The sequence below is a fragment of the Rhipicephalus sanguineus genome, chromosome 4 (assembly GCF_013339695.2).
Source record: "Rhipicephalus sanguineus isolate Rsan-2018 chromosome 4, BIME_Rsan_1.4, whole genome shotgun sequence".
Classification (NCBI taxonomy): Eukaryota; Metazoa; Arthropoda; class Arachnida; order Ixodida; family Ixodidae; genus Rhipicephalus; species Rhipicephalus sanguineus.
Window position 1 is genome coordinate 24374008 of NC_051179.1, and position 12320 is coordinate 24386327.

The following is a 12320-nucleotide window of genomic DNA, read 5'->3' on the forward strand; positions in this document are numbered from 1 at the left end:
GTGTATATGTATTTCTTCCTCCTGTTTTCAAAAATATAATTAGTTTTCATGTACTTCAATTAGTTATCAAATTGTGAGAGCATAAGTGAAATCTAATTAGGTAATTTCTTACGGGTCATTAAGACACTTTCCCTCAGTATTTTTAGGTTCTGTTTAAGATGCAGCTGTAGCCAAAGACCTGCCATGTGGAGCTATGCTATTTATATTGTCACTGAGATATATCATCATATAAGAACTTTCAATTGTATTGACATTGTGTAATCTTGAAATGCAATTAGCTCACATTATTGTTCACAAAATTTCATATGTTCATCTTAGCCACAAAAAAATAGCATAGCTCCACAGTCCTATTTCTTACGAATTCAACGGTATAAAATTTATCAAAATTACCTTACAAAAACATAATGAAAAGATCCGTAAGGCTGGTCAAGTTGGCAAAAAATGTGAAGCTGAGAAAATCGCGTTTGAAGATTGACACGCACTGTATAAATTTCTAAAAGGAACCTTTAACCATAAATTTTATTCACATGTTCCCCATCTGTTTCCCTTCAAAACAAAACAGAAAGTGTCTTGTTCCACCCAAGGAATCATATCTAAAAAAATTTTCCAATGTGCAAAGCATGATCAAAACCCCACCATGACAAGCGGCTGGGGGGTTCTGGAAAAGCCATGGGGTATGAGGCTCAAGCGACTGGCTGCTCATGTCTTTTCAGTCTTTAGGAAGAACCTTCTAGATGTTAGGCAGCATGTTACCCTGGGTAATAGGTTGCTATGCTTGAGAGAATACCTTCAAAGTAGTCCAGGACTGTAATCTTCAGTTGCACCCGTTTTGTGTCTCCTTGCAAGAGTCTTTTTTTGTGTTGGTGCTCTTCAGATGAGTTGCATTTGCCTTGCGTAAACGCAGAGAGTCTTTTTCTAGGCTTCGTCGAACAAGGCAATCCCCAGCAATATAGCCCAAACTTGCAGCAATGGACTCGTTGGTTGCCCTTCTTCCTTGGTTGTAGATGGCAACAGCCTCAGCGGCAGCTCGCTTCACACTTTCCAGCGAAGCGTTCCCATTCTTTGAAGTTTGGGTCCAGATGACCGAATGAAGACTCTCACTCGCGTTCTGGGTCTTCCCTTCACAGCACCGTGCCAGCAGGCTCTCATCACTGAGCCTCGCAAAGACTGGCTCCAGAGCAGCCCCAACACAAGCCGGCAGGGCATTCTTGTGTGAAGGTGGACTCTCCCCATTGGCCAAGGCTCTATTGTACTTGCACCAAGAGCTAGCACCCTCGGGGCACTTTGAGTGCTTTGGTGCATCATCTGTCGATGTCATGTGCAGCAGTGTAGCTTCGACTGCCCTCTTCATAGCTGGCACGTCATTGATATTGCTCCTCAGGGCATATCCGTAGTAATTCGCGATCTTCTTGATCTTCTCTTGTGTGAGCTTTCCTCTACCCCCAAGAGACTCACCCTGAGCCTTCTTTTTGTCCACAAGGTTCCGTAAAGCTGCACCCATTCGCTTGTGGACATGGTTGATGCAGTCCTTTTTGTCTATTTGGATAAAGCCGTACACCTCGGCTTCGGACAAGGCATGAAAAGTGCGGCTGTCTCCATCAGAGAGCACAGTCGTGTAGCGCAGACCATGCTTGGCCCAGGACCTCTGAAACATGGTCAGCGCAGCCTCTACTTCCATGCGGCCAGAGTTGCATTCGATGTTTCGTTGGCACTCGTGGGTTGCCAGCCAGTCGGTGTACCCTTCGTCTTGCGGCTGTGGTCCCAGGGCACAGCCGAGACAAAAGTTTGAGTAAACAACATGGTCAATTACAAGGCCAGTGTAGAGCTCAATGATGCAGCCCACACCTATGTGTGAGCTCCGACCTCGCGTCATCCATGAGCCGTCGAACACAACATCGATGTTCCCTATGGGGTTCAGGAAGTCTGTATACAGCTCTTTTATTACTGCCACACTAGCAGCTTCACTTTCAGTCGCTGTGTTTTCGCAGGCTTTCACTAAACTTTTTAGGTGTCCCTGAAACGTCTTGTGGTGCAAGCCTCGGTGCGAAAGGTTCATACACGCACAAAAGTCCTGAAAGGGCAGTAACACCTTTGCCTATCATCTGTATCCCCTTCATGGCCCTCATGTTGACTTCGAAGGGAGTGATGGTGGCAGTTCCGCTCACTCTCGGAGAAGAAAATTGCTTCTTCTCGAAATCACAACTGCTGCAAGAAAAAATAAGCTTTACCGCAAGGCCGTACTCCTTGTCCGTTGCCTTCCTCACGCTGAGACTTTTTGCGTCGCATTTGTCGCACTTCGCTTGTGCAAAAAAGTTATTCAAAACTTTCATATCGACGAGCAAAAAATCGGTCCCGGCGTCACCGGTCTGGCACTCCGCGCTTACTCCAAGAAGGTCGAACTTGCGCTGGGTAGCCGACTTTCCAGACAGAACGGTCTTCGTTTGCGCCGATCTCTCAACTCGCTGCGCCTGCTCCGCCGTTGAGTAGTACGCGGCATCAACCCGAAGTGTTTCGCTAGTCGAACTTGGTCCCACGGTGTCGTCAGTTGAAGTTCCCGGCAGGTCCAAAGGGTCCGGCCGCGACTCCAACTCCGCTGCCGACGGTGCACTTGTAGCCGGCGCCTTCTTGTTCCAAGCCCGTTTTTTACGGCTTCCAAAAGCTCGTTGCGTCGATGGTTTCAGACGAGAGTCTCCAGGCATCTCGATCGCATGGAAAAACTACCGGCACAAACTAGAGACACGGTCCGTCGAGAAACACGCACGATCGCAAAAGCAGGCGCACACAAACGGACAGCCACGGCGGAGAACCAAACACAAAGAAAAAAAAAATGACGTGTCGGTCGCGCCAGCCAATGGGAGACTCGGAAAGGCGCGCTTGAAAAGCGCGCCGCGTGAGAGCCAATCAGTGGCCTGGAAACGACCTTCAGAAAACCCGCGACGGCGGCCGTTCTGCTTGAGCGACGCCATTTTGAGATGGCGCAAAATGTGCACAAAGAAAACAGCTTCAAATCTAGCCCAAGATGGCGGCGCTCGGCCCGCTGCAACGCTCATGGCGCGCGCGGGAAGTTCGAACAAATTTCGTCCTTTTGGGGACATTTTAGTGCTGCCGGGGTGCTTTGAAAGCCGATTTTATCGCGTTTCCCGACCGAATTTAGCGTTAGCAATTTGAGAGTAGGTGCTCAGAAGTACAAACGCCTCGAAAATAAGCTTTGCGAAAAATCGATTTTTTGACCATTTTTGACCGTTCCAAGACCCGCGTCTCCCCTTAAAGTAGCAATGCGCACTGAGTGCTTTGTGCTGATGATGCCTCCCTCAATGGTTGAAAAGTGGCACCTTGAATAGCTGGCAAAAGTATGACATGAACAGTGTAATCGAATATACCTGTGGTGATGCAGGACCACAGTGTTTCTGTAGTTGTGTTGATCCACCTTGTTTTCATTGTGTAAATGAAACTGTGCTGAACTTTCTCCTTAGCTGCATTATACAAGCCACGGTCGTGGTCCAGTGTGCCACAGATGTGGGCTTTCTTAAAGCTTGACCTTATGAAAAACTGCAAAATAACGCAGGACTTCATTTCTGCATGAAGTGACAAAGGAACTGCCTTGTGCCAAAATATGTCGCTGTGCATGCACATCCATTCACAGTCGTACCCTTATAGATAGGTCCATTTCTGGCCAGTCTGCTATAGAAACTGCAATGGCTGTGCTCAGCAATTCCATGGCAAGAGGATATCTTCCAGTTTCGGCTGTTGTGTAATTAATACAATACACCACATGCTCCACCTGGAGAAGTACTGACTACTTAATTAGAGTAACCACCTAAATTTTCTACTACTGCAATAGAAAGCAGGTTAAAATTCAGTCTGTCATAGCCCATGTGAGTACAAATATTTGTTTTATGTGCAATACCTTGCCTATACGCCAAGTGCTTGCTTCATGAGAGGGTGCCATAATTTGGTTTGGCTTGTGTTTGCACGATGTGACACTATTGCTTCTCGCTCGCTTACAGGGGCATCTTGAAAGCCATTCAAAGTTAATTAATATACAAGCTATAGTATTGTTTATATGTGTGTACAGAAGACTCACCCTCCACGTCAGGTCTCCAAATTTCCGGTATGAACAGCTCGTCTGTCTGGACGGCGACATCGTGCAAGAAAATGTTGCGCCTGCACACAACAAAATTAATTGTAAGCAAACTTTTCATGGCTGTTAACATCTATGTTTGTGCTTGAAGTGTCTTTTGACAAGGTGCTCAAGTCACATGGAGCAAACTGCCTGTAGCTCTAGTCCACACGATTACAAGTTTGGGAATATCACAGAATGAATGGGCACAGAGCTTTTTTTTCGCAAAGCCACAACAACAAAGCGTTGAATTGTACGTGCTATTTGACGCAGTTAGCTTTACTGCTGCATAGAAGTGTGCAAACATGAGCTGGTGTAGGGTGAGCACCTAGGAGCATTTAACGCCTGATACAGATCTCGGTGCATTGGCTGTAAGAAGCATAATGGAGCTGGCATGTCTTATCTGAATAGACAGGTGCCACACTTGTTTCTGTTAGCGTGTCACTGTATTGGGTGCGAGGCCCATCACTGGAAATGCTGGCACCACCGTCAGTGTGATGTGCTTGGCAGTATCAGTGGCAACATTGTCTGCTTCAGCTGCACCGACACGCACTGAAAACGAAATTTTAGAATGCTACCTGCGCTGTAATTTTGATTAAATGGGGAAATACCCCAGCACCCCTTCAGATATGCGGTATTGCTTCACTGCATAGCGTTGTGGCATCGCGGCAAAGCTGACTTTTGAAGTCCGCTACGGCGTGGCAGCGGCGGTGGCTTCTGTTAAAACATGTAATTTGAGTAAAACGTTGAGATTTCGAAGAGTTTCAGCGTCCGAAACTTCAGATGTTAACATACACCGGCTCTATGGGGCTTGTGGCGGTCCCGTGAAAGCATCCAAATTTTCAAGCATCAGAAGAGTGGTAAGTTGGGCTAGTTGGTAATGATCCATATTTATTGTAACTGCGCAATTGTAACATTTTCAAGCATGTCCGAAAAATCGGCAGCTTTGTCACCCTTGTCACTGATGTCTGTTGGCATATCCCATACGATATAATAGTTTTCTCACAACAGCCTGCATCTAGTGATGCAGAACTATTGATAAGTGGACTATCGATAGCATCAATATTTTTTTTTAACTATCGATAGTGTGAAGAAACTATCGATAGTATTATCGACAGTGCAATCAATAGTACCATCAGTAGTATTACTGCCAATAGTACAAACAATAGTGCTGCGAATATTTATGCTCTTGTTGGACGATGATATTACCAAATCATTTGTGATAGCCTATTATCAGCAGTACTCAGTTCGCTTAATCTATGAGCAATCTTTTGGCGAAAGAAATAAACTATTGCCACAATGAAAATGCCGGAATATATCAATCAATAAATTCATATTAAAAAGTAATCAGTTACACCTTAGAATTAAAAAAACTTAGTTCTTGATATTTGTATTTTGGAATCACAAAATGCAATATAAATTTGAAGCCGTGCAGTTCCGCCATATGTAAGTGCTTGCTTTCTGCTAAAGCTGAACAGTTCAACTTAATTATCATGTGTCAGCCAATCATTCTGGTCAAGGAACGCAACCATGTCAACTTTCTTGCCCTTCAGCCTGCTTCTCCTGCTACACTATACAACGTTGAAACTCGACTGATTTAACGAAGTAATTGGGATGCTCATATTATTTTGTTAAATTGGAAATTTCATAAAATAAAGAGATTTTTCAGTCCTTTGACATTTAGAATTGTAACGTAGCAGCACCCAAATGCTTCCACGGCATTGTTTCTATTGGCAGCCCATGCCTGAGCATCTGAAAAGTTCGCGAGGACGGCCGCCCGAGGGCGGCCCAAATATAAGGGACACCATGTCCGGGCAATGCAGGCCAGGTAGGTCACGTGGAGTTATTACTGCCTACCGACATGTGATGACACGGAGAACGAATGCAGTGACTGTGCGAGCGGGGCGAGAAAGGAAGATGGGAGGCGATGATAAGTGCTATCCGTCGCATAAACCATGAAATAACAAAAGCAACCACCACCGCCTAGCACCACGCGGTAAGCAAGAACGCTACCAGCTGCGAGTCCACCGTTCCGTGCATTGGCACGACTTGCAGCCTTGTCAAAGGAAAGCTAGGGTCCTAACTATGACACCTAGATGTTTTAACGCGATAGCGTTAGAGCGCACGCTCGAAGAAAACCCCGTCTCAGTCAAAATTAGAACGGAATCACAACGTTTTCATTCAGTTATTTTAGGAAAAACTTCGCTAAATTGGATTTGGTGGCTAAATTAGTTTGTTAAATCGAAGGAAAATACACAGGCTAAAATTTCTTTTCCAACTTAAAAACAACTCTCTCTCTCACAGGCTTATGTGCACCGCTTGCAGCACGTCGAACACGGCATCGTCATGAATTTTCTTTAAGACCATATAAGACCAGAACTAACCTTTTCAAATTTTCTTTCTTTCCGCGCACTATAACCGATTGGAATAACCTGCAATTATCACAACTAATAAGCACAGGTTCCATTGAACGTATATCTACTTGTTTCGCCATTGTCGTGTTGACTCATCGTTCATTTCTTATTTTTTAGTGTTCCTATTTTTTGTATTTCAAGTGTCTTGCGGGGGTATAAGCAAATGTTTATGTGCATGCAATGTGTTCTCATCATCATCATCGTCAGCCTGTCTACGCCCACTGCAGGGCAAAGGCCTCTCCCATGTTCCGCCAATCAACCCGGTCCTGTGCTTTCTGCTGCCACGTTATACCTGCAAACTTCTGAATCTCATCTACCCACCTAGTTTTCTGTCTCGCCCTCACGTGTTTGCCATCTCTTGGGATCCAGTCAGTTACCCTTAATGACCACCGGTTATCCTGCCGACGTGCTACGTGCCCGGCCCATATCCATTTCTTCTTCTTAATTTCAACTATGATATCCTTAAGCCCTGTTTGTTCCCTGACCCACTCTGCTCTCTTCCTGTCTTTTAAGGCTACACCTATCATTCTCCTTTCCATCGCTCGCTGCGTCGTCCTCAATTTAAGTTGAACCCTCTTTGTAAGTCTCCAGGTTTCTGCTCCGTAGGTAAGTACCGGTAAGATGCAGCTGTTATATACCTTCCTCTTGAGGGATAGTGGTAGACTACCATTCATGATTTGGTAATGCTTGCCGAATGAGCCCCATCCCATCCTTATTCTTCTAGTTATTTCACTCTCATGGTTCGGCTCCATGGTTATTACCTGTCCTAAGTAGACGTACTCCTTTACAACTTCCAGTGTCTCGCCACCTATCGCAAAGCGCTGTTCTCTGCCAAGATTGTTCCACATTACTTTAGTTTTATGCATATTAATTTTCAGACCTACTCTTCTACTTTCCGTATCCAGTTCAGTAATCATGAGCTGTAATTCGTCTCCCGCGTTACTCATCAATGCAATGTCATCAGCGAATCGCAGGTTACTGAGATACTCTCCATTAACTCTTATCCCCAATTCTTCCCAATCTAGGGCCCCGAAAACCTCCTGTAAACACGCGGTGAATAGCATTGGAGAGATCGTGTCTCCCTGCCGTACGCCCTTCTTTGTTGGGATTCTGTCGCTTTCTTTGTGGAGGACTGTAGTGGCTGTGGATCCGCTGTAGATTTCTTCCATTATGTTTATATAGGCTTCGTCGATGCCCTGATTCCGCAGTGCCTGCATGACTGCTGATGTCTACACCGAATCAAATGCCTTCTCGTAATCTATGAAGGCTATGTATAGGGGATGGTTGTATTCCGCGCATTTCTCTATCACCTGATTGATAGTATGAATATGGTCTATCGTTGAGAAGCCTGTACGAAATCCTGCCTGGTCCTTTGGTTGATTGAACTCTAATGTCGTATTAATTCTGTTAGCAATTACTTTTGTAAATAGCTTGTAGACAACGGTGTAGACAACGACAACGGCTTGTAGATGATGTGTTCTCACTAGTACTGTTATTTCCTTCTAACGTCGTTTTTATTGATAATGTTGTTCGTATTTCTTCAGTATACATCTTATTTAATTGACTTTCTTATTTCGTTTTTTTTTCCTGATTGCTATTCATGTATATATACATATATATATTCATGTATTTGCCCTCCTGTTTGGTCCCAAAGAGGGTCTGCAGTATTGAATAAATAAATAAATAAATAAATAAATAAATAAATAAATAAATAAATAAATAAATAAATAAATAATGACAACACTGAACCCTATGGGTATTTGCCAGGGAATAGAAATTTTTTTGTTAGATCGGGAACTTCGTAAAATCGGGTTTTGTTAGATCGAGTTTTAACTGTACTGTACTAAAAGGTGACTTTTAAGGGCTCGTTTTTCTTTGTTAGACACAATATTAATGAGAACTAACAGACAGTAATGCCAATCGGCTGCGATCGGCACTGACTAACACTCCTAAGTTTAAATGCACATATACTATACCCCAAAAAGTGGACAGCAGGATGACCACCACTGTAGCTCAGTGGTAGAGCATTGGACGCATTATTCGAAGGTCACAGGTTTGGTCCCTGCCGGCGGCAAGTTATCTTTTCGTCCACTTTACTTTCTTCACATTTATATCCTATTACTACACATAACATCTCCTATACTTTCCTTGACATTATTGTCCATTAGTTCTTAGCAACTTTCGATAGTATCCATAGTACCATCGATAGTTCTTCATCCCTATTGACATCCCCCTGTTTTGCTTTTTTTCGTGTAACCCATTGATAGCAATTATTGGTTATAACAATGACATTTTCATGGCACTTGAGTATTGTTATAAGTGCGTTCGACTGTACTTCCAAACTTTATATTAATGTTGAATCAAATTCAACAACTGTAATATGCGACTGAATATTCATACAGGAATATTCAAAAAGAAACTGGGTGAACAAAAGTGTATTGACGAAATTCAAGGACATTTAAGGATCTATAAAAGTAATTAAGGATTTTCAAGGGCTTGAAAATGCCATTCTAGACTTCCATTGTTTTCAAGGGTTTAGGACCACTATGAACCCTGTATAGAGGGGTTTAATGACAGGAAACTCAAAGATTAAAAATGGAGTCAACACAGCAATAGGTAACAGTGGTTTGAAAAAATTAAAAAATAAAATTGAAGACACGGAAGAACGCTGTACTGAAACGACACAATAAAACAATATTAGGCCAAACAAAACATGCTTTTTGTCAGGCAGTTTCAAAGGAGATTCCAGCAGAAGTAATGAATATCAATGGTTCTTACCGTTGTGGCACTGTTGCCAGAACCAGGATTATGACCAGCATGACCAACGCGGGCACGACGGTGCTCTTAACTGCATTTTCATCTGAGAAGTCCGCTGGGGAAAAAAAAGAGTACATGAAAATTTGACGGATCCCACTCATTCTCGGAGTTGATGTCATGCGAAGCAGTAAGCGACTAGTGGCCTATGCCACATTATTTTTATTGCCTTGAGTCAAGCATCGCAAGTTGGACCAACTTCTTTGTGCATTTTGAGTAGGTACACCGTGGCCAGGCCTGTAGCAAGGAATTTTTTCGGGGCGAGGGGAGCACTTGCTAAGGGCCTTGACTATTTGAGGAAAGCACCTATTTTGAGTACTGAAATGGAAACAGCACACTGATACCTCGGTAATAGTGCACATTATTAAGTTCAAGCTTTGGACAAAGCCTCTCAAAATTTGCAAAACTGACAACACACTCTGAATGTAGAATTATGTTTTACTTGCTTTCTGGCTGGCACACTGCGAATTTTATAATTCCGTTCTTCCACTGCCGTGTGTATTTGCATTTGATTGATTGACATTTCACTCACTGGATGTAAAATTGCAAAGCAACATTCAGGGTATGGAGACGCCTTTGTAAAGTGCTCTGCATTAATTTTGACCACCTGAACTTATCTGCAACATTCATTTAAAGCTGGATATGTAAGAATTAATGCCTTTTGCCTTCACTGAAGTGCGGCCACTATAGCTGGGAACCGAACTCGCAAGCTCGTGCTTTGCAATACAACATCGCAGCCTGCGAGACAGCATGGTGGGTTGTGTTTATGCATGCCTTGAAGGTAAAATAAGGACGCAAGGTCAGAGTCATGCTTTCTGGTATACTTACCATCTGCAGAGCAATTCTTCAGGACTTGTCCCTGGGGGCATTTCAGCAGTGATGGACGCTGAATAAAGTGGTACAACTGATTTCTCTCCTCATCAATGTTGTGGAGCCGTAGCTCTACTTTCGGCTCCTTCCGAATCCCATGCAGATGGTCGTACAGGGCTATGAAGTGAAAGGGAATAAAACATACAAAAAGGTAAGGCAGTGAGATAAAATGCTAGTAAGCAGTCTGTCTCAGGCACTCTTGGATTCAAGGGTCAGGAGACACCTGCTATACATGTTATATATCACAGCACTAGTCTAGAAAGAGGCTGTGCTACGAGTCAGATGGTGGGATAATTTGAAACATTCCGGTGTCACATACAAACTCATAACACTTGCTTTTTCTGTTGGACAAGGGGTCTGTACCAAGAAACATTTGTGGATGAAGGGGAATGTGTTGTCGAACCATAGGGAAGTATTTTCTTCTTAGGGCATCCAGTTCACGGCATTCCACTAAAACATGGAGTACCGTCAGGGGCTCGCCACATTTACCACAAATAGGAGCTTCATTGCCGGTCAACAGGAAAGAGTGTGTGTTGTATGTATGACTTATTCTAAGGCAACAGAAAATAACCTCAGTACGCCGTACTTTGCTTAATGACGGCCAGTTTTTCATCTGTGGCTTTATGATGTGGAGCTTATTAAACGTCTCACTATCCCACAGGCGTTGCCATAGCTCCTAAGTTTTTTGCGTTTCAAGTCCTAAGGCTGGTACAACTACTGAAGAATTTCTACTTTTTGTTGTTGTCGATACTGCAGTTTGGCCTGCAGCCATGTTTTCCCTTAATGCTTCCATGGCCTGGTACCCAACATATTGTTACATGCTGCTTAGACATATACACCAAACACAAGAGTGAATAAAGCTCATTCAAGACAGAATTTTTGCTTTTAAGAAGGTGCACTAGTCATTTTACCGCCACTAAAGGAATCAGTAAATATAAGAGCTTTCTGTACCTTTGTTTGTTTAACCGATAGTAAAGCATATGTCTCAGCCGTAAATATACTAGTTTCAGCGTGGAGAACGTCCAATTCGGAAAACGATGGCCCAAGTGCTGCATAGGCTACTCCGGTGTAAGACTTTAATGCGCCCGTGTAGTATTCCGGGCATGAGTATTTAGCCTGAAGTTCTTGAAAGTCGAAAATTCTCGGAGTCGATGTCATGCAAAGCAGTAAGCGATTAGTGGCCTATGCCACATTATTTTTATTGCCTCGAGTCAAGCATCACAAGTTGGACCGACTTCTTTGTGCATTTTGAGTAGGTACATCGTGGCCAGGCCCGCAGCAAGGAATTTTTTCGGGGCAAAGGGAGCACTTGCTGAAGGCCTTGACTATTTGAGGAAAGCACCTATTTTGAGTATTGAAATGGAAACAGCGCGCTGATACCTCGGTAATAGTGCACATTTAATTATTAAGTTCAAGCTTTGGACAAAGCCTCTCAAAATTTGCAAAACTGACAACACACACTGAATGTAGAATCATGTTTTACTTGCTTTCTGGCTGGCACAGTGCGAATTTTATAATTTTGTTCTTCCACTGCCATGTGTATTTGCATTTGATTGATTGACATTTCACTCACTGGATGTAATATTGCAAAGCAACATTCAGGCTATGGAGACACCTTTGTAAAGTGCTCTGCATTAATTTTGACCACCTGAAGTTATCTGCAACATTTATCTAAAGCTGGATATGTAAGAATTAATGCCCTTTGCCTCCACTGAAGTGCGGCCACTATAGCTGGGAACCGAACTCGCAAGCTCGTGCTTTGCAATAGAACATCGTAGCCTGCGAGACAACATGGTGGGTTGTGTTTATGCATGCCTTGAAGGTAAAATAAGCATGCAAGGTCGGAGTCATGCTTTCTGGTATACTTACGAATGCAGGTGTTTTCAATACAACGGTATTCTGGCGGGCACAAACTGTCCTCAAAGCAGACGTATGGTGCAAGGTCAATATGCCGAACAGAACTGCCAAATATCTCTCTCAAATGGACGCTCAACGCTATGAAGTGAAAGGGAATAAAACATACAAAAGGTAAGGCGGCGAGATAAAATGCTAGTAAGCAGTCTGTCTCAGGAACTCTTGGATTCAGGGGTCAGGAGACACCT

At 43.6% G+C, this 12320-nt stretch overlaps 2 protein-coding genes across 42 annotated transcripts in view; one reads left to right on the plus strand and one right to left on the minus strand.

Annotated features, from left to right (window-relative positions):
• LOC119389619 (uncharacterized) overlaps nucleotides 1-12320 on the minus strand; it is a 106743-nt gene that overhangs the window by 88212 nt on the left and 6211 nt on the right. For 25 of the 40 annotated variants that reach the window (XR_007415702.1, XR_007415718.1, XR_007415700.1 and 22 more), the window contains exons 3-6: nucleotides 12088-12213; nucleotides 10177-10335; nucleotides 9313-9406; nucleotides 4085-4164 (exon numbers count right to left, since the gene is read on the minus strand). Coding sequence is in view for 16 of the 40 variants with exons in the window: in XM_049414509.1 (XP_049270466.1) it covers nucleotides 4085-4164; nucleotides 9313-9406; nucleotides 10177-10335; nucleotides 12088-12213 (459 nt within the window). In the remaining 24 variants the exon portion in view is untranslated. The remainder of the gene's footprint in view (nucleotides 1-4084; nucleotides 4165-9312; nucleotides 9407-10176; nucleotides 10336-12087; nucleotides 12214-12320) is intronic. The other 15 variants (XR_007415712.1, XR_007415711.1, XR_007415710.1 and 12 more) reach the window with 1 other exon arrangement.
• The window catches only part of LOC119389624 (contactin-1a), a 250246-nt gene that overhangs the window by 86090 nt on the left and 151836 nt on the right, over nucleotides 1-12320 (plus strand). The window lies entirely within an intron of this gene.